Source organism: Podarcis bocagei (assembly GCF_964188305.1).
Source record: "Podarcis bocagei genome assembly, chromosome: 3".
NCBI lineage: Eukaryota > Metazoa > Chordata > Lepidosauria > Squamata > Lacertidae > Podarcis > Podarcis bocagei.
Genome location: NC_138127.1, coordinates 22,705,565 through 22,729,081, shown reverse-complemented (window position 1 = coordinate 22,729,081; position 23,517 = coordinate 22,705,565). Strand labels below are relative to the sequence as shown.

The 23,517-nt window shown below is 39.9% G+C and overlaps 1 protein-coding gene across 9 annotated transcripts in view; it reads right to left on the bottom strand.

Annotated features, from left to right (window-relative positions):
* COL19A1 (collagen type XIX alpha 1 chain) overlaps positions 1-23,517 on the bottom strand; it is a 219,116-nt gene that overhangs the window by 89,451 nt on the left and 106,148 nt on the right. For all 9 annotated transcript variants that reach the window (XM_081186914.1, XM_081186916.1, XM_081186915.1 and 6 more), the window contains exons 14-16: positions 18,951-19,004; positions 17,202-17,237; positions 9,779-9,832 (exon numbers count right to left, since the gene is read on the bottom strand). In XM_081186914.1, the coding sequence (XP_081043040.1) occupies positions 9,779-9,832; positions 17,202-17,237; positions 18,951-19,004 (144 nt within the window). The remainder of the gene's footprint in view (positions 1-9,778; positions 9,833-17,201; positions 17,238-18,950; positions 19,005-23,517) is intronic.

Genomic DNA, 23,517 nt, shown 5'->3' with positions numbered 1-23,517 from the left:
TCATTCCCTCTATTTCCTATTTAAGCCGTTGCATTTTCCTGAATATGTAGCCAAACGGCACCACCACAGAGAACTGATAAGTGAATGGAAAGAAGAATGGAATCGCCAGAAAAGGAGGCAGAAGGAAGAGACACACAAGTACAGGGGTGTCTACAAATTTGGAAGTGGAAGGGGAAAATATACAGAATCCAGTGGAGATCAGAAAGTGTTTTCAGAGGTACTTTAAACACTTATATACACAGGAGACACAGAAAGAAATGGACATTGACCGATTTTTGAAAACAAAGGGACTACAAAAAATCTCTCAAGAAAACAAACTAATGTTGAACAACAAAATAACGGAGCAGGAGGTAGAAGGGGCCATCCAGAATATGCAATTGGGCAAATCTCCAGGACCGGACGGTTTGACTTCAAGATATTATAGATCTCTGAAAGGATGGTTAGTACAACCATTAAAAGAAGTTTGTAATGAAATATTGGAAGGGAAAAGGGCACCAGAGTCGTGGAAAGAAGCATATATCACACTTATACCGAAAACAGAGTCCGAGAAGACACAGCTTAAGAATTACCGCCCCATATCTTTGCTTAATGTGGATTACAAAATTTTTGCAGACATTTTGGCTAAAATATTAAAAAAGGTACTAGTAGAAGAAATTCATAAAGATCAAGCGGGCTTTCTCCCGGGCAGACACTTGCTGACAATACGAGGAATATAATTAATATTCTAGAAAAATTACAAGTGAATATTAACACTAAAGCAGTTTTGATATTTGTGGACGTGGAGAAAGCCTTTGACAATATTTCCTGGAGTTTTATGAAGAAGAATTTACAGGGGATGGGGGTTGGCCAAGGTTTTGGAAATGGTATGGGTGCAATTTACTCAGAACAAAAGGCTAAATTAATTGTAAATAATGTAGTGACGGAAGAATTTAAGATAGAGAAAGGAACACGACAAGGTTGCCCAATCTCCCCATTGCTTTTTATATCCGTCTTGGAGGTTCTCTTAAACCAAAGGGACCAAATGATTAAAGGTATACAAGTCGGAGCTAAACAGTACAAATTGAAAGCATTTGCCGATGATTTGGTACTGACATTACAGGAGCCAGAATCTAGTACCAAAAGAGTATTGGAATTGATTCAAGAATTTGGTCAGGTAGCGGGTTTTAAGCTGAATAAGATGAAAACTAAGGTTTTAGAGAAAAATCTAACAGGGATTGAAAGAGAGAGGTTTCAGAAGGAGACAGGATTAACATTGGTTAAGAAAGTGAAATACCTAGGGGTCAATATGACTGCCCAAAATGTGAATTTATTTAAGGATAACTATGAAAAATGCTGGTTGGAAGTGAAAAAGGATTTAGAAATATGGTCAAATCTGAAGTTATCATTGCCAGGCCGAATTGCTGCGATAAAAATGAATGTATTGCCAAGGATGCCGTTTTTGTTCTAAACATTGCAAATTTTGGATAAAATGGATTGCTTCAAGAAGTGGCAGAGAGATATTTCTAGATTTGTCTGGCAGGGCAAGAAGCCTCGAATAAAATTTAAGATATTAACCGATGCTAAAGAAAGAGGTGGATTCGCCCTGCCAGACTTTAAACTTTATTATGAATCGGCCGCGTTTTGCTGGCTGAGAGAATGGCTGCTTCTTGAAAATACTGACGTGCTGGACCTAGAAAGTTTTAACAATGTATTTGGGTGGCATGCATATTTGTGGTATGATAAGGTTAAAGCACATAAAGCGTTTAAAAACCATATTGTCAGAAAAGCACTGTTTAATGTCTGGATAAGATATAAGGACTTGCTTGAAAATAAAACCCCAAGGTGGCTGTCACCAATGGAAGCGAAGGCTCAGAAAAAGCTCAATATGGAGGCCAAATGGCCGAAATATTGGGAAATTTTGGAACAAGAGGGAGACAGATTAAAATTGCAGAGTTTTGAAAAACTAAAAAATAGAGTGCGAGATTGGCTCCATTATTACCAAATAATGGAGGCATACAATTTGGATAAAAAAATTGGCTTCCAGGTGGAAAAATCAAAATTGGAAACAGAACTGTTAGATCCCAAAACTAAGAACTTGTCAAGAATGTATAACTTGCTGTTGAAATGGAATACTCAGGATGAAACGGTGAAATCAACTATGATTAAATGGGCACAAGATGTAGGACATAATATTATGATGGCTGACTGGGAACAGTTATAGACCACAGGTATGAAGTTTACGGCATGTAATGCCCTAAGAGAGAATATAATGAAAATGATCTACAGGTGGTACATGACACCAGTCAAGCTTGCAAAAATATACCACTTGCCCGATAATAAATGTTGGAAATGTAAAGAGACTGAAGGCACATTTTTTCACCTTTGGTGGACGTGCCCAAGGATTAAGACATTCTGGGAGATGATTTATAATGAAATGAAAAAGGTATTTAAATATACCTTTCTGAAGAAACCAGAGGCTTTTCTCCTGGGCATGGTCGGCCAATTGGTGCCAAAAAAGGATAGAACTTTTTTTATGTATGCCACAACAGCAGCAAGAATACTCATCACGAAGTATTGGAAGACACAAGATCTACCCACCCGGGAAGAATGGCAGATGAAGGTGATGGACTACATGGAACTGGCGGAAATGACTGGCAGAATCCGAGACCAGGGAGAAGAGTTGGTGGAAGAAGATTGGAAGAAATTTAAAGCTTATTTACAGAAACATTGTAAAATTAAGGAATGTTAGAAGGATGTTGGAATGAAATAATGTGGTTTTAGCAGAAATGCTATAAAGGATTAAGAAAAAATAGATTGCTAGATGGTGAAGGAGGGAAAGTAAAGTTACATTATATTAAGATAAAATAGAGGACAAAAATTGGAAAAGATGGAGAGGACTTGCTGAAATAGCTAATTGAACTAGAATACAAAAAAGGGAGGTGTGAGGAGGTCAAGGAAATAAGCAAATGAAAGATAAGTTATGGGAAGATTCATTGTATTTTCTTTTCTTTTCTTTTTCCTTTCTTTCCCTTTTATTATTGTGATGTGATGTTTTGTATCTTTTTAATATGCTGTTTTTTATTTTTTATTTTTGTAACCCTTTAAAATTTAATAAATATTATTTAAAAAAACAAGTATAGGGGTATCAACTTGAATAAAATATTGGGGGGGGCAGGCAAGCCCCGCCTTGCATAATTGATCACATGATGCAGTGCACACACACCATTTGAATGGCAATGCCCATCAATAGAAACAGAATAGGAGAAAACAAATGTTTTGTTGCAAGGTCCCATTTGTTTTCTCCTAATCTGTTCCTATGGTGATTACAGTTGTGCCTAACTGCTTATAAATAGTTACACACACACTGGCAACGTTGTGTATTGCCCTGGTTAAAACCTCTAGAGCCCTGTCTATCACGTGTGTGGCAGGGGAAGGGAAAGGACTGAATCCAGCCCCCTGCTCTTCCTCTTAACCTACGGATCACTGTGATTTCAGCAAATACTTGGCATCATCAAATTTAATAAATAAATGAAAATAAAATCATTCACATAGCAGCCAATTATATACATCGACGGTTCCCAAAGGGTGACCCACACACCCTAGGGGGTCTGCGTAACCCACCGAGGGGGTCCTTGGCGCCATTCACATAACAAAAACTACCCTAGAGATATGAAAAATTTCCAAAAGTGAAGGGTCCGTGCCTTGACTTTTGAAAAGCAGGGAGTCCGCAGTACTTAGGTAATTGGAGTTATGGCAAATGTGTGCATATGGTGGTTTAGTAGTTAAAAAGAACTATGCCCGTTAAATGACAGCTCTGAATATTTGTGAAACAGGAATGGGTTGGTTCTCTCTTGTTATAACCACTATTTTAAAACATTCAGCCTTCTTCTCTCAGGATCCTTCTCTCTCCCTGCTCACCCACGATTATATGCCAGGAGAAGAAACATCCCATTCAGCTTACATTAATAGCAAGAAATGTGAATTAGCCTTTTTCTCTCTCATTAAGTGGAAGCAATTTTGGGGTGGGAAGGACAGCAGCAGCAGCAACAGCAACCTCTTGCTAGAAGGGCTAGCAGTTGTCTTTCATCCCTATGCTACCTTGATTCAATTCCAGATGAATGAGCAAGGGCTGGAAAGATACACTAAAAGCCCTCATTAGCCTTCAGAAACAATGAATCACAGATCCATCCAGGAAACAAACAGCTTCTTAATATATCCCATATCATGCAAAATCTGCATCCAGATGGGTATGTCGACACCATTTAGTTTCCTGTCCATATTGCTGTTTTGTTTTGTTTTTCCAGATTGTAAAATGTTTGCATATGGTCAATGAGATTTAAGTGTGTGTAGAATTCCTAAACTGAATGCAAAAGTCTTACGCCCTGCCTTTCCGGCGAAAAACAGATCATAATGAAGAACTGAATTTTGCCGATGGAAAAATTATAAACTCCCTTTTCCCTCCTTCAGCTTCTGGAAGCTGGCAGATTGCTTGCCAATTCTATGAATTAGAGAGAGCTGTTGTTGTTTAGTCATGTCCAACTCTTTGTGACCCCGCGGACCAGAGCACGCCAGGCACTCCTGTCTTCCACTGCTTCCCGGAGTTTCGTCAAATTCATGTTGGTAGCTTCTATAACACTGTCAAATCATCTCGTCCTCTGTCGTCCCCTTCTCCTTGTGCCCTCAATCTTTCCCAGCATCAGGGTCTTTTCCAGGGAGTCTTCTCTTCTCATGAAATGGCCAAAGTATTAGAGCTTCAGCTTCAGGATCTGTCCTTCCAGTGAGCTCAGGTCTGATTTCCTTCAGAATGGATAGGTTTGATCTTTTTGCAGTCCATGGGACTACAAACATGCAAACCCTTTTAGATGTGTGACTTCATCATCATCAACCTTTTATTCGACCGTCAGTCAGAAAAAAGTACATTTGTCAATACACAGTTAAAAGCTCCAGGAAGATTTTAGAAGTTAGCCAACACTAAAATGGGCTAAACAGATAGCCCCATATCAATACAGTCAATTATAGTCTTGCGACGCTTAACAGCTAAAAAAAGAAATTTGGCCACCAAGGAAGGTATAGCTCTAGCGACGTTATTTCAAGGCCACATACCGTAGAGCTTGCCAGCCGACCTCTAATCTCATAACCGCACCCTCTACCGAGGGGGGAATCCTAAGGATGGCTCTAAGGAATCGCGTTTGGATAGAATCCAATTTCAAAAAATCCCTACGGGAGCCTAAAGAGATGCCCACCAAAAGAAGGGGGAGGACTTTCATTTGGAAGAGTCTCAAAGCTATCTTCACTGATTGAGCCTGATTCTTAGCATATAGGGATGTGTGACTTCATTATCTCAGAGCCAAACCAGCTGTGATGATAAAATACAACATTTTGGGTGACCCCCTCTCCATGCTCATGGTAGCGCTCTGCATCATATCCCATTCTGTTCCAGAGGGTTCTCCAACCCCCAGGAACAGCTTTTCAGGGTGAGTGCTTAAGGGGGTTGGAGACAGCAGGCCTTTTCAATAACATGGCTCTACCAAATGGATTCAGTAAAGCTCCTCGGCTTGCAGCAGTACTAGCACTTGAAAACGTTTTAAGAATTTCTGCTTGATTTGGGCCAGAACATTCTGAGCTTTATTTCAACTGTGTCTAAGTGAATATGAACAGCTGCAATGTGGTTTGACGGTCCACTGCAATAACACTTTCACATGGCTTGAAGTTCGAATAAAAAGGAATGGTCTTTCATGTGGTTTACTGGAGATGTCATAGCAAAAATGAAAGTGGCACAGATGATGTTCTTGTTCAGAACAAAAAACCCACTACAGGTCAAAGCCACATATAACCATATTAATGAATGACATGGATCTAATGGCAGGAAGAGGAGCACGTATGTGTGTATTAACTTGTTAATACAAACATTATTTGCCCCATTTTGCCGTTTTTGTGCTTTCTGAGTTGATTTGTATTTTAACGTAGATGCTCTGAATAGAGTACAATGGGCAACCTTCTCGTTCCCCCTCACAATTTTTGGTCATTCTTAAGCAAGCCTGTATTTTGATTTGGGCAAGCATGAAATGTCTGGCAAGACTTGCTTTGCCCTGTGACACAAGCTAAAGAACAAACCAGAAAACATGTGGGAAATTCTTTGACTGGAGATCCTGATGCTTACTTTTTTCATTTCTTTTTTTGTCAAAAGAAGCATGTGCCCTGCAAACTCGGTCAGGCAGGACCATGGTGCTGGGGAGAAATTTTAACTGTTTCCCTCCAGACCACTTTTCCACACAAGTACTTCAGGGGGCATAAGAAAAATGGCACAGTTGGAAAGGATTAACCCTATTCCCCATGCCATGGTCCTTATCTAACTCATCACCTAATTCATCACCTATCTCAGCACAGTGATGTGAAGAAAAAGAGAAGTTCCAGGAGACCCAGTCAGGACTCTCTCATCTACTTTGCTTCTAAAATGTAGGCTAAGGGTGTCTCTAGCCCCCCTCTTCCTCCAATGAACAGTGATTTGGGCAGGGTTTTCCCATATACTCCCATTTTCTGTGTCTTGGCCTACACACAAATGAGGTGGCCCAAGGAGCGAACTCTAGAAAAATCTCTTAGTATTTGTCGTAGCAGGTGTTAATGAGTCCTTAGCTTGCCACTCAGCTCAGGAGAAAGAGCCTAAGAAGAGTAATAGCCGTGAATAGAGAATCCACAACACCTAGTGCTATTCCAGAGGATAAAGCGGGTGGTGACTACAGGGGGCAGGAAAGGAAGGGAGTCCTGTAACACAAGTGGAAGCCTGTTCCACTTGCATAATGGCAGCACTGGACTGGACACAAGTCCTAGGAGGCAACACTTCTAAATTACTCAATCTGTAGCAATCTTCAAAACCAGTAATGCTTAAATTCTGCATTTTGTAACTTTGTTTCTATGGTAACGTCTGCATGCAACAGAATAAGTGTATTATATCAAAAGCATCAGCTACCTAAATGCTACAGAATAAAGGAAATATAATAACGAAAAAATCTAGTCAATGGTGAAAGAGAATATATGCAGTGCTCTTAGCTAAAATTGAAAGGCTTTCTCCTTTCTGGCATCTTTTTCCACGTATATGATTTCTGGTGGGTGAGGGTTTCGCAAAGCATGTTTCTTGTAGCAGAGGCCTCAAATGGATCACTTGCAGCTTCACAACATGCCTTGTGGAGTCATTACAGCATCTTTCTTCAAGGCACATCTTCAAAGCTACCACAAAGCAAATGACTGTTCTCCATCTTGTTCTATAAATGAAGAACTCACTCCTAGTTTTATAGCAAGCACTCTTTCCTAGTGCAAGGCCAGCTAATTTGGGGAAGGGAGGCTGTGCCTGTGACTGACAGGCATAAACTATGTGGCCAGATTTAAGATCCCTGTTACCTAATGCGGAGCTAAACTTTGACCTCTCATTTTAGCATCTTTTAAGACATTTTACAACTCTCAGGGTAATGATCAATGCACCTAACAGTCTTTAATCAATAGATAACTCAGAAAATTGAAAAGAGCTATGCAATTATAAGCTTCCATCACTGACTGTTTTTTTAAATTATTATTATTTAAATCAGAATCATCACCCATCAGCATTATACCAAGGAAACCAAAAGTTCTTAATAATCTGGTAGGGAATTTACATTGAACAATTTTCTTTAACTCTCCTCTTCCACATCCCAAATAATAATGAGGTATGGCTTTGGTTAATGAAAAGTTTTACGAAATGTCAGTGCTCATTAATGGAGACACAAATGGGAAAAAGAAATAGCAGGCTGGATCCCACACAAAATGCTATGTAGTACCATCAATTGACAAGTCCTGTACACCAGTGATTGAACATTTGAATGGGTTATTTAAGAACAAGCTATTTATAGATTTCTGAGGCAATGTACTGATACTCTTCCTATAATTTTTGCTAGGGCCAGCTATGGAATCTGGAATCGAATGAATGCCATAAATGTAACATAACAGTAGGAATTAAGGAACATATGGATCAACATCCTAATTTAATATAAGCAACTGTTGTAGACCAAGGACAAATTCACTTGCATTAGTATCAAATGCAGGCTTTGAAAGTCCGTATTTGGGTGACTAATGTTAGTATCTGGTTCTCAGTGGTATTTCCAAGAGCTAATTCAAATGTTCAGGCACCTGCATTTTACATTCTTTTCATGCCCCCACAGAGAGCACATGGAGGTACCTTGCTTGAAGAAACTCCCATGTCAAATTCTTCTCCTAATGCTCAAAGAAGAGACTAAATAAACCTGTTTCCGTATACTCAGAGCTCAATAGTTCTGAAACACACAAAAATGTAGAGAAGCCTTCCCCAACCTGAAGGCCTTCTTTTGGACTACAACTCCCATCAGACCTAGTCAGCAGGGCCAATGGTCCAGGATAATGGCAGTTTAGTCCACCAACTGGAGGGCACCAAGTAAAAGAAGGCAGCTATATAAACAGGTAGGGGTTACCTTTGCTAAGCTGCCCAACATGAATATTTGTCACACTCCGCTTGTTTTCTCATTCTCTACTATTTCAGTTCCTTTTATATTTAATGATATCATTTCATTTACTGTTGAAGAAGTTCTTACTAGCAGAAAGCCTCTTGATCTTTATATGAAACATTAAATGATTTATTATTCTTCTAACCGTAATTTTGTTTGCAAATCACTGAGGTTTAATCACCCACATTTCTTTATTTTGTATTTTATTTTAAGATAAATGTGTCAAAAGTGTGAGGAGGCCAAAAGGTTCTCTAAGAAAATGTACACTCTTTACTCCCACAGTCTTTTAGTTCTACACATTTAGACCAGACCAGATGGGACAGAGAAAATTATTCCAATCATAACCAGAAAATTATTAATTAGAAGAGACTCTTCCTTGACCCTGACATCTGAGCAGGAATTTTTTTTTTGGAAAGTGACATTTGTTTAGCTTATATTTAGATTTTGCATTTTGTAAAACCCTGTTTAATTTATTGATGGCTTCTTTTCATCACAGGTTATCTTGTTGTGTTCACCTGCAAATGCTACCTCATCTTTCTTCAAACTTCTCCATATTACACATAATAACCAGACCCGCAGATAGTTGCTAAACAGAATTCTTAGCTTACATGTGCACCATATGGTTATGTGTGTATGATATGCCTCTGAATGTATTAAGAACAGCTGGCACAGCATGTCCCACATGGTTTGAGCATATCTGCACCATAAACTTATATGACTCTTATACCAGTGTTGCTATTATACAGTAGTTTCCCCCCAGAGAAGCCTGGAAATTGCACTTTTTGAAATTGCACTTCAAAATGGAACCCCATCAACAATTATTTGGAGCGGAGGTACTCAAGTTATAAGTACCCATGCTCGACTTAGATGGGCCTCTCCATATCAAGCTCCTTCCGTTTCCTGAAACCCAAAAAGGTTTTATTTTAGAAATGGGGAGATGGAATGGCAGTTAGCAGAAAGCTCCCTCAACAAGGAAGGCCTTGGTGGCAAATATCATGTAAAGTGAAGGGATTTTATTTTTTTAAAGCATGGGGAAAACAGAATGTCAGCGTCTGAGCAACATCTCACCAGGAGGAGGTGCCATACTATGCTGCTTGAAAGGTTCAGGGCAGTACCTCACAGAAAATATAATCAGATTGACCCCAACAGATTTCTGCAGTCGCCATTACAAAGTTCAACAAAGCAAAATATGGCTTCTCATTCAGCTGTTGCAACACAAGCATCTTAGTTCCTGCTCAGGAACAGCCTGTTGCGTAAGCAAGCATAAACCAGTTGTTCCTGAATCTACTCACCCTCTGGCCTTCTTTCCCAGGTGGCCCCTGAGGACCTTCTATTCCTGGCACACCCTGTAAATACAAATAGTTTAGAACGTTTCTCATTAATATTACTTAGTTGTACTATGGAATTCAAAATCTTAGTGAGAAAGACTTCACTAACGTTTAATCAACCACCTCTTCTTGCCCAATATCCATATATTGGTCATATCTACTTATGGGTAGAGCTGAAAAGAGTTAAATGTGTGAAAAGGTACGTAGAAAGCTGCACATGCAATGGGAAAGCCTGCTGGGTCAAAATTGCTGCAGTTCTGATACAGCATCGCTTATGCGATCTAGAAAGACAATGCACTAGGGAATACTGTAAATGTTGCAAAGGATGATGATGAGATTATTTTACTAATAAATGGCAGCCTCAATGTCTGATCGCTTCACACACTGTTTTCTAGACAGGTAGGTAGCCATGTTGGTCTGCCGTAGTTAAAACAAAATAAAAAAATCCTTCCAGTAGCACCTTAGAGACCAACTAAGTTTGTTATTGGTATGAGCTTTCATGTGCATCCACACTTCTTCAGATATCTGAAGAATATCTGGGATGCAGGTGGCGCTGTGGGTTAAACCACAGAGCCTAGGACTTGCCGATTAGAAGGTCGGCGGTTTGAATCCCCATGATGGGGTGAGCTCCCGTTGCTTGGTTCCAGCTCCTGCCAACCTAGCAGTTCAAAAGCATGTCAAAGTGCAAGTAGATAAATAGGTACCGCTCCGGCAGGAAGGTAAACGGCGTTTCCGTGCGCTGCTCTGGTTCGCCAGAAGCGGCTTAGTTATGCTGGCCACATGACCCGGAAACTGTACGCCGGCTCCCTCGGCCAATAAAGCAAGATGAGCGCTGCAACCCCAGAGTCGGTCACGACAGGACCTAATGGTCAGGGGTCCCTTTACCTTTTTAAGGTGCTACTGGGAGGAATTTTAAAATTTTGTTTTCTAGACAGTGACATTATTCTTATACACTCTCCTCTTTCCCAAATGGTGAGAAGTCAAAGGGCAGAGATAAAAGATTTTGTTTCCTCTGAATAACTTAGCATTAGATATTTGTAGTGTGTTCAAATATGCAAGCAGTAAATAATGGAGGCAAGCAGAAGCTCCTACAGGAGGCAGTAAAATGGCCAACTCACTATGCCTGTTCAGTTTACTGTCTGAAAAAAACCCTATGTCTATGCAAAGCCTAAATTCATAATGTTTACTCAAATGGGAACCGTGTAAGCTTTGTTTTTTACGACACTCACAGAAGCCTTCATCAGTACCCCCAGCAGGGACCCCAGACTCTGATTCATCTAAAAAAAATAAAATCAAATCTCTAGCCCTTGTAGGAAGTTATGAAGCAAAATGTGCAGGTACTCTTTTAAGCGATTTATCTGAAATAACCTAGCCTGTCTGTTCCCATCTGCCAGTGTTTTTAGCCAATGAGTGAAGTGAGAGTTGAGATTGATAAGTGAATTTGGACACCAAGCAGCAGAAATCCCTGGGGTCACATCTGAATCAAGAATCATAGTTTATTTTATTCTAACACAACATTACCGGTAAGCCCAAGAACAAAACCTTGGCTATAAATCAAGGTATCTTGGGAGTGGAACAAACCACAAACTCTAGTGAAGACACAACACTAAACCAGGGGTTGCAATTTCATTCCTTCCGAAGCTAGTGGTGGACAGGGGAGCACATTCAAGGTAAGCCATTAACTATGGTTTACTATGACATGCAACCTGAATCTATGTCTTTGGGTCTCCACCTAAAACTCATACAACAGTTTTATAAAATCCCTTTGCAATGGAATGAGAAAGTAATCATGGCTAGCTCGCCCCATGATTTTCATGGGACTTGATTTAAACTCAGCTATTGTTCTCTGAATTTTAGAATTTATTCCCATGTTCTAGAACAGGAATAAAGAAAATTATGTTCAGTGGTGAAGGTGATAAAAATTGAAAAGAATATGGGAGATACTAAAACTGCTAGATTACATGCCTCAAAGGGAAGGTATTGCTTGATTAAATTAATACTGTGAATCATTTCATATAAAATTTAATCACTTCAAGGAGTTCCCTCTTGCCCCTTTAAAAAAAACAACCATTCTTCCTGCCAGACTCAAAAGACCCAAGAATATTCTTCATGCCTTATTAATTAATCACAAGGTATTTCTTTTGTTGCATTTATGTGAAATGTTAATAAGCTGAGGTCATGAAGACTTTTCTGAACCACTGTGGCCAAAATTGCTACTATTAGTTATTATACAGCTGAAAGCTAAAATTAAATGGCATATTTATAATGTGATAATGTATGTATAACATGTTCAGAGGAATAAAGTACTGGATAAAGTCAGCATGCATTGTAAGTGTTATGTATAATGAAAACAAAATATATTATACCAAATCTAACAAACAGATTTTCTACTTTTCATTGTTCTACTAAGTGTTTGAGGGTGAATATGAAGGGTTGTACCTAAATAAGTTAGAGCAGACCCACTGAAATTCATGGATCAAAATTAAGTCTTCCTCAGTGATTTCTATGGGTCTACTCTGAGTTCAACAAAAGTTGACTACAACCTAGTGTTCAAGGGTGTGTCAGAGCTTCCTTATTTGCCTGTATATGTAGATCAGGTCACAGTCGGACAATCACAAACTATTAAACCATCTCAGTCCTTTGACACCTCAGATGTAAATTTTCAGAATCCACCCTATTTTTGTGACTGCGTTTTTTGCAAGTTTTAAAAACTTTTTAAATTGTTGTATTTTAAATTGTTTGGGTCTTAGAATGAAATGTGAATAGTAAATAATAAATAAATAAATAAAGGAGATCTGCATTTTCTCATAGGTAATGTGGCTGTGTTGTGGTGATATTGAAAGAAAATGAAAGGAAGGAAGTAGTCCATGCATTTAGGAAAATAAGAGAACAGGAAGATATCAATAGTTAAACTTTTAAGTATTCTCATTTTTTCTTTGTGCTTGTACTTACATCTATTTTATTCTAAGGGTGGGGCGGGTTTCATGGTCTTTCAGTTTCAGAGATTGCACTATTAACACACAAGAGCTTACTATGCGAAACATCCTAACTATATCATTTAAAGTCTTGAAAGGGGGTTGCATTGCTACATTGCAATGAAGTGCATTAGGAATGGAAAGAAACTGAATAATTTTACATCATTATCCTAATGAAAAATATAATATCATTTTTGTGTCAATTGCAGAGTCTGCAAGGTTGTTGTTTCCAAAACATAAATCTCCTCAGGGGCCAAAAAAACCTATATTTACTCAAGCTTCCCTGAATAACTGTGCAAGGGAGATAAAAATAGCCTAAAATGACAGCAACATATTCTGATTCTCTTGACAGGTTTACCTTGACAAGATACTCCCACTGCATGCAAATAAAATTAAACAAGATAAAAAATCCAAGAGCACAGTACTGCACAACCTGCCCTGGGTGCGGGAAGGAAAACCCTGCTCTTATTCTCCAATATTGGAAGCATGTGACCAAAGTTGCAGACAATCAGCTGCATCTCTGTTCTTTAAATTATTGGATCAAACAGCAACTATACTGGTAACTATTCTGCTATGTGCAGAAAGATCCTTATACACTTCTATCACGTCCCCGTTTACTCATCTTTTGTTCTAAGTTAAAAGCCCCAAATGTTGCAACCATGTTTATAGGGAATTGTTCCAGCCCCATGATCATTTTGGTTGCAAAATGGTAGTCACTGTTGTCTACAACAGTATACAATGGTACCTCAGGTTACATACGCTTCAGGTTACACACACTTCAGGTTACAGACTCCGCTAACCCAGAAATAGTGCTTCAGGTTAAGAACTTTGCTTCAGGATAAGAACAGAAATCGGGCTCTGGCGGCGCGGCGGCAGTGGGAGGCCCCATCAGCTAAAGTGGTGCTTCAGGTTAAGAACAGTTTCAGGTTAAGTATGGACCTCCGGAACGAATTAAGTACTTAACCTGAGGTACCACTGTAATCTGCAGCTTTAGAGCTTTATACAATGTGTACTCTGTATGTCACTTGTTTGCTGAATTTGTATCTGAAAGTGACCACCGAATGTGTCCAGGCCTGAGTGACCAGCTTCCTCATTCTGTTTGCTTTGCGCTGAACATGTTATCTGATGCTTCATTTGACAAGGCCCCAAGGAGTACGGAGCCAGCATTCCAAGTATCTGTTTAGTAAGCAAATCTTAGGTACTTCTGCTTGTGACTGACTTAACCCTTGGCTTCTGTGTAAACATTTGGTGCCATCTGGATGAGTATTTTATAACTCTGCAAAGGGATAGGCCCACAGGAACGTAGAGACGGACGCTCATTTTCCTGGGGAACTAAAAGCTACGGATCAAATGTCAAGAGGAATAGCTTTCATATACTTTACAAGAGAGATCACTATACCACCTTCCTTCACCTGTCACTCTTGTGACATGACATGCACAGGCTTAAGCTCTCGATGCCAGAAAGGAGAGGGGAGCTTAGCCAACTGTGTCATTTCGGATAAAAGTCTCTGACTTCTTTCGCCTTATTCAGCACCTTGACAAAACTATGAAGCTAATGCTGTCATCTCTGGTGTTCAGTCACTGGATGGGCCTAGTGATATACATTAAGAATCTTAGATGTGAAAACGATTACTTATGTGGGTCCTCAGTAAACTAGGCTGCCATTCCATTTGATTTAATGAGGCTTACACCCAAGTAGACATGCCTAGAACTGTGATGTTACATCCTCTTTAATGTTGAGGAAATAATTTAGCTCATATGAGGAGGTTAAAAATTCAAGTTTTAAATTAATGCTTTTAAAACATACTATAATATATAAATAATGTATTATAAAAGGTAAATATTATTCAGCATCTCAGGTAGCCCAATTCAAAATACATTTCATTAGAAATAAATTCAACTTATTTTTTCCCCTTGACACCCCCAAATAATTAAGAGGTCTAAATCCACATTTTTCTTAAATATATAGTAGGCTTGATCCAGAAATCCCAGGTGATTTTATATGACAGTTATGCAAAAACCTTGGTAATATAGTGATGCTGACAGAATGTGTAGTCACATGTGTGACTGGGGTGTTAAACTAAATCCTGTATAGGTAACATGCTGCTTCTTAAGCATTAAAAAGGAAGAGTACTAGGCTAACTCCGTATGAAAGTTTCCTGGCTGTGATTATAAGTGAAGGTTGAACTAAGCTCATTCAAACTGGCAACTGCAAGTGCAGGGACAGGAGACAAATTTGATTACATTCACATTTAAAGCTTAATTTATCAAACATTCTGAAACAAAACGTGGAGCACAGCCATCCTTCAAAAATCCCACTTATCAGAATTTCTGCAATGCAGTTCTCCAACCAATGTTCATAAAAAAGGATGTTGGGAGAAAACGTGTATAAAATGAATATATTTGTGAAAATAAACATGTGCGTTTGTCAAAACCGCTGACAATGATGTGTTAAAATTAATTTTATAATGAATGATTTTAGAGTGTTGTGTTGTGTTGTACATTTGTACTGTTTTATTGTTGTTAGCCGCCCTGAGCCCGGCTTCGGCTGGGGAGGGCAAGATATAAATAAAATTTATTATTACTACTACTATTATTATTATTATTATTATTATTATTATTATTATTATTATTATTATTATTATTATTAAAATACAGAAACTGCAGAGACGTGGAGAACTGAATGTAAGAAGAGAAAAATGAGAAACTGGGAGATCTGAAATTGACAGATCCTTCCATCCCTAGTGACATTGGATAATTTTTTTTCCTGCTGGATGTTCTAAATGTAGTTGTAACAATCACCCCCCTGCCCACTAGTATATGGATGACACACAGCTCTCTTCATTTCCAACATGCTATCCTACAGAGGCAGTTGGAGTTCTAAAACAGTGTTTCGGGGCAGTTCTGAATTGGATATGGGTGTGGATGAACAAACTGAAGCTTAATTAGATATGCCATGAGGAATCTAATAGGCTGTACCAGAAATGAGAATCCCTAATTGAGTCCTTGCAAGTAAGTTCAAACTGAGCAGGGAATGTTTGAATGCCCATCTTTGACACCTCTGCTGCCCCCTTCCCTTACACCCTGAGGGCCCAGTGACTCACATGTGGTAGTGGGGGAGGGGGGGTCCAAGATGCTCCAGATTCCTGGCAAAGTGCCTATTCTCCATGGGACTAAGATTACAAATCCCAGCTGCCGTAGGAAGAAAATATGGTGCTATTTGCATCAGTTTCCACTAGGGAGAAAGTGGTACAGCTTATCAATCCTTCTTTTCCTATACATGTCCCCAATAGCCTTACAAACACATTGTATGAAAAGAAAGACGACTGGCTCCATAGGTACATCAAGTCAGCAATCTTTTCCTTTGTACAGTTCCCCAGGAAGGGACTGCACATTACGACATACATCCACATTGTAAAAGGTAAAGGTACCCCTGCCCGTACGGGCCAGTCTTGACAGACTCTAGGGTTGTGCGCTCATCTCACTCTAGAGGCCGGGAGCCAGCGCTGTCCGCAGACACTTCCGGGTCACATGGCCAGCGTGACGAAGCTGCTCTGGCGAGCCAGCGCAGCACACGGAAATGTCGTTTACTTTCCCGCTAGCAAGCGGTCCCTATTTATCTACTTGCACCCGGGGGTGCTTTCGAACTGCTAGGTTGGCAGGTGCTGGGACCGAGCAACGGGAGCGCACCCCACCGCGGGGATTCGAACCGCCGACCATGCGATCGGCAAGTCCTAGGCGCTGAGGTTTTACCCACAGCGCCACCCGTGTCCCTCAACATCCACTTTGTAGGAGCGTATTATAAGACATTTCCTCCCTGTGTGGCTGCAGAGGAAGTATTAGCTGCTTTGAACAACTATAAAATGTTGTTGGAAGGAAGAGGAAGTCTGCAGGTCACCTTGTTGGTTAATAGATTATATGGCTTAATCCACAGATCTATGTTCCATAAATGAGTCTGGGGTGAGCAAAAAGGGTAGGTTTCACTCCAAAACACAGAGAAAACCAGAAATTCCTCACTGCTACCTACAATCCTTCAGTTGTCCCACTGAAGCCATTGTCAGATATGAAAGGTGATGAACAAAATGGCAGAAATTGTTAAAAAATGCTTGCATGGCTTTGTTTCACACATTCAGAATACAAGCAACGTGTGCTCTTAAATGGGTAGGAAAACACAGTGTGCACAACTAAATATATCTGTTTTTCTTTACACTATTTCAGGATTGAAAATGCTATAATTGCAATAGTATGTTACAAATCACTGGATGCATATTTTATTTCAGAAAAAGAAGTGAGCAGCTCATTTAACTATCTTATTAACAATCTACTAACAAGTGCAGCATTAGGCAACCCAAAAAATAAACATCGACATGCATGAGAACAATCTCTTCTTGCCTCTTGTCTAGCGTACTTACACTAAGGGCAGCTGGTCCTGGAGGTCCCATATCGCCCTATAAAATTAGGCAAAAACCAAAAGTCAGTGATCTTCTCATTCTAAAAAAAACTTAATTACACTTTTTAAAAAGTATTTTATTGATCTTTTAAAAACAGGAACACACACACAAAAACCTGAAAGATGAGTACAGGATTCCATATTTGAAAGGAAAGAAACCCAAAGCTTAAAGCTTCAGCTGCTCCTTCAACTTACATAGTTCTCCCCCATTTCTTTTAGGTAGGTTGGGATAAAAGATGATTGCTGACCAAGGTCACCCAAGTGGGTGAGGTTTTGAACTAGATCTGCTTCGTATTAGTTCCAACACTCCATAATCATTACATGTCACCAGCTCTTTTGTTTTGCCTATCAGACAGTGTCTGGCCAGAGGTGTCTCTCTATACTGAAAGATTATGTACCAAAATGACCGCTCACCAGTCGCATCAGTGGGCTTTTGTAACCCGGCGTGGGCTCCCCAGCCTCCAGAGCCATGCCATAGCTGCATGGCCATTGCTCTGTCTCCTGGGTTAGCCACCGAAGACACAGGGCTCCCGCCTGGCCCTGGTTCAAATCAGTCAATGCCGCGGTGGCAGCCTGGGGGACAGAGCAAAGGCCAGGTAAGGAGGCACTGATGCCATTCAGTCAGCTCAGAGCATCAGTGGAGCAGCATGAAGAGCTGAGGACCAGAGAGAGGTTCATTGGAGGATCAGGAGTTAACCGAGTTAACCAAAATGTGTTGCTACCACAGGAAAAAAGGTAGCATGAACAAAAGCAGAATGCCCCGGCGACATCACACATTGTACATTTAAAGCACTCTGGTGCATTTTAACAGGCATGACCTCCCTCTGGAGAGGGAGGTATACATCCCCCAAAGAACAAAAAGAAGCAGGGGGAGATCCATGTAATGTATGTGTGTGTAGAGGGTAAGGGATCACCTTGTTGGCGTCCATCACTCTTATGGAGGGAGAGAAGATAAATGGATTGCATAAGCTTTTGTGGACCAGAGCCCATTTTGTCAGATGACCAAAGCATTCATTGATGTATAGAGAGAAGAAGGGGGGGGGGGAGTTGTTTTACAAACTGAGAGCAAAGGACCAAACAACTGAGAGTAATGCAGATGTGTCACATTACTATGCAGAACACAAACGGATACAAGATCCAATCAGCAGAACACAAATGAATACTAGATCCGATCAGGTGTGACCCATTCCCAACTCCTGTGTGCTGGAGGTGAACGGGCTCAGCAATATGAATAGGGCAGATCAATACCTAAAGAGGGATAATTACAAAATAATTAAACTATTTATAAAATGCTGTAATGTAAAGGTGAGGCAGACGCGCTTGGCTTAGCACACATAATACTTGTCATTGCAACGCATTTGCTTGCTTGCAGGGAAGATGAGTAGAAGCAAGGAGAGAAATGGAGGGGCTGCATTTTTCCAAAGAAATACAAATTGCAGTTTGTGCTCCCCTACAATGTGTGTATTACCAGGAATCCTGCACAGCAAATGAGCAACCATTACAGGTTTATTTGTTTTTCAATAATCTCTTAGTGATACAGAAATAATTGCATCAAAAACCAGAACAGTGTAATTATATGCATATTAAATTTATGAACAGTGATTGTTCTAAAGTGATTTTTGACCATTTTCCTCATTAAACAAGCCTTGTCTGGATATTCTGGCAAATCATCAGGATTTAGTCATTTGCGTATCCACACACGAATGAGTACCTTTTCTCCCTTTATACCAGCCACTCCAGGATCACCGGGATCACCTTTCAAACCCTATGGATTAAGCAAAATAATAATAATAATAATAAATAAATGTACCATTACTTCAGCAATACATTAATGCATGTGCCAGCAAAATAAAGCCTTGAGGCTTCTTTAAAATTGCAACCAGAGCAGTGAAGCATCAAAGAAGAACCAAAGAGCTGTAGCAGGTTGTATGAATTACTTGACATAAATTATGAAATGCATATGGGAATTTTGCAACACTTGAAAAACTAACTCATCCCCTTTCACTTTTGTAACTTTTTTCTTTCTTTCAACACACTAGCTTATGGAAACAAAGGGGAACCAATGCACCCCACACTAAATTTTCAGTTATTTAGAGGAGAGAAGACATTTCATGAAGCATCCAGAATGTGGGAGAGATTCAAAAGCATGCCTGTTTAACAAGAATAGTCTTCTCATCATACTAAAAGACATCTTGAACCAGAGAATAGGCTTCTCACATTTGGGGATCAGATAAGAAACAAGGGTTATAAATGCAATGTGAAATGTGATAAGATGTAGTAGTACTATTGCTAAAATTTGTGTTTCCCCTTTCTACATAAATATGTTCAAAGCAGCTCACAACAGAACATCAAAAATGCAAATCAATACAACCTTACAATAACAATAAAATACAATTTCATTTTGAAACATGACAATCCAACAAACAATTCGCTCTGATAATATAAACATTATGACATTTAAAGACACCATAAAGCACACTTATCTTTAAATTCATAAATTAATGACATTTCTATTCAATTAATGTCAACAATATTATTGTTAGCAGTAGTAGTATTGGTGGTAAAATAATTTATATTATTATGTAATATACTATAGGTCACAGGAATTTATTTCCAGCTAGTCTGGCAGATTATAGTTTTTAGAAGAATAAAAACATAAATACAATACAATGAATGAATATATCATCACTGTAGTATCAGCCTAGGTGGCTGAGATTGGCACAGAAAAAAAAAGTTATACATGTTACTCTATAGGAGAATCATGATTCATGGCCCCAAGTCCTCCTTCCTCCTCCTTCAAGGTTTCCTAATACTATAGCTTGTTTTTCGGTAACAGGAAAGCAAGTGGCACTAAAATGATAAGCAACATCTGTGCTCTGGGGGGAACAGAAATATTAAATCAGTAAGTATTCAAAATACTTGTATTTGTGCAACTTCACTTCCTGCAAAAATTACATTAATTCACCATCTGGAAGAAAGATCATTTAGAGCTATATGAGCATTTAAGTATCCACTTTGGATTAAATGGTGGATGTTGTCAATAATTCTGATTTAGCTTTGATGTGGCCTTTATTATGCATGCCAGCAACAGAAGAGTTAAATCTGAAGTAGTCTTTGATTTATCAAAAAGAGACAGGCTAAGCAAAGGAAAAAGAAAGTGAGAGGAAGGCTTCTCTATGGCTTATTAATGCCTGTGCATGAAATGGTATAAATGTAAATCATGAGAATCTGATTTCTGAATGAATGTTTAAGGTTTCTGAATTGCTATGGTCTGAAAGTGGAATTGGTTTAGGTGGTAACTTTAGAACACAAATGGAATAATATCTTCCATCAAAGAAATCACTTCTGTGGCTGCATTTACAGGAGAGATGGAACTGAGAAAAAGACACACAAGGAAACATATGCTATTGCTTAATAATTCCACAAGCGCAATAAATCCACAAACTTCACTCACTCCTAACTGGTATGTACATAGCATGATGCTATTTAGAACTTTGTTGCTTAATTTGCAAAATGGGTGAGGTTGAATCAGGCCAACATTTATCTGCCCTTATTTGAAAACAGCTATCTTCTCCCAGGAGTCTTTCCCCCGGATGGGAAAATGGGAAGATAGGAACTGATAGATACAGTCTGGCTACATAGAAGAGGCCTCATGAACTTGACTCCTAGGAAGGTTACCATCAGCAATAGTTGTTTGCAATAAAGCAGAAGAACCTGTATCAGGTTAGATGGGATATTTTACGTGCCCTGCTATGATGGATCATTCTGAGCCCTGTTGGAACGTTCCATCACTGCTGTGTCAGAATTGACAGCTCATCATTTACCACCACAACCAGGCTGAGGTGGTTAGGTCCTCTTGGTGCCAAGGGCTAGAACTGTACAGGTGTAGAAAGTTTAGCCATTTGCAGTTTGACTGATGCTGCACTTACATCTGAGGTTCTGGAAGTGATAGTGAGGAACATACCCTATCGTGAAATCTGTGCTTGGTGCGACACAGCAGAACACAATGCTGTTGACTGTGGGTTCCACTCATGCACACAGCAGGCATGATATCAAGGTCACAGCAACAATAGTAGCTTTAGTAGAATTAGTATACCAGCATTAGGAGCTGACAAGTGTTGTGGCTGAAAGGGCGAGGTGCTACCATTGCCTCTTAGTGATCTATGACTGTTCCCTTGCTGGCAGCGGCCTTTTAAGTTCAAGTTAGGGTGCCAACTGAACATACTCATTGCTGAAAATAGCATGTATCTGAGTCATTCAAGAACTTTAGCACTCTGGTTTCCATCTGAGATCTAGAACCGTCTCTCATTTGGGCCTGCACGTACATGCTCCCAAATGTGAAACTGCACAGAGGGAAACGTAAGATTATTATGCTACATTTCATATTTGAGCTCAAAGTACAGAACAGACATGTAGCGCACTAATTGAGAATGGAGCACGCAATTAAAAATAGCACTTCCTCCCTTTAAAATTCCATTCAACACATGGGTATAATCATTTCCTGGCCACTGCTCTCCTGTATTCTAAATAGTCATGTAGTTAACCATGGCTATCTTTACTCATGTGCACCCTTCTCAAATGATGTGCTACGTGTGCCACAACATTGTACCCAAACACAAAGTGACAGTATGAAGACATCCATAAACATACAACTTTACCTATTTATTTTTGTAATACACCAACTGTGAGGAGGGTTGGGTAAACTGGTGTTAAAGCTAATTGACTCAATGGCCTTCCTAACAAGAATACATTTTAAAAATATATACAAAAAAGGTTTCATACTAAGTAAAGACAGCTAGAATTTCAAAGGGGGAAGTAATCATGTCAGTTAACATAGCCCTGTGACCTGCTTTTCAAATTAGATTGTTTTTAACCCCACCTTATGCTGGTTTCCTGACTATAAGCTGTTTTTAGAGAAGTCACTACACAAGGTGATAGACAGCCTGGAGTGGCAACCTGTTAACCCATTACCCTTTTATTGCTCCATAAATGCTCGCTGTTTTTCTTCTTCTGTTCTTTCAAAAGCTTTTCATTCTTATAAAGGTAAAGGTAAAGGGACCCCTGACCATTAGGTCCAGTTGTGACCGACTCTGGGGTTGCGGCGCTCATCTCGCTTTACTGGCCGAGGGAGCCGGTGTACAGCTTCCGGGTCATGTGGCCAGCACGACTGAGCCGCTTCTGGCGAACCAGAGCAGCACACGGAAATGCCATTTACCTTCCCGCCAGAGCGGTTCCTATTTATCTACTTGCACTTTGACGTGCTTTCGAACTGCTAGGTGGGCAGGAGCAGGGACCGAGCAACGGGAGCTCACCCCGTCGCGGGGAATCGAACCGCCGACCTTCTGATCGGCAAGTTTAACCCACAGCGCCGCCCGCGTCCCTAGGATATTGTAGTAGGTTATGGCAAATGTCCTCTATACATGGTTGCCCACACTTTGAAAAGTGTGGCCTCACTCCAGAAGGAGTTAACGGGCTCAAGGCTACTATTGAGACACCCTAATGAGGCTTGTTAAAAACGGCATTTTGATTGCCACCGCCCCCCTCCCATGAGAACACGGACTACAGAGCTTTATATGATATGTCACTGAACCAAGTTATTTATCTGCACGTTTAGGGTGTGCTCTTCAATCGTACATCCCTCAAAGCAGCTTACAATACAACAAGTCTAATACTTGTTGAAACAATTCAGTATAAAACCACAGAGGGGGAATATATAAAACAATGACATCTCAGGAGCATTTTTCTATTTTCAGCATGCAAGAAGATAAACTTCCAAAAGCTCAAAAGAGCTTGGAATGTTGAATAGATAGTGTTACACTGGTCCACATGGGGCCCCAATGGAGTGGGTCTGGTGAGATAACTTCAAGTACCACAATAAATAAGCCTCGTTTCTAGTGGGAAAAGAGAATCTTACCTAAGAGGGCAGCGTGATCCAGAATAATGCCTCTCCAGCCTTCTAGCTGTACTCAATCCAAGGGTTAAGCGCAAGCACAGTCTCCTTACTTGGGAGAAGAACTATGCAACAAACTGGTACTGCTACACTCTTTTTCAGAGCAGAGCAGGAGCATCTTTGCTTATGCCTAGTCATGTACAGTATTCAAGAACTCTGCTTATGAGCCATTGAACCAGGTGCCCTGAACCAGGAGTTGATGCTGAGACTGTGTGCTGATTTTATCAATAAAGTTTGGGGATTTTTCAAGCTGAGAGTCTGACTCTTTCATTCAAGGGTGGGAGCCAGGAAAAGTGCAATTGGTGTGTGGGGGGAGATACACAGAAAG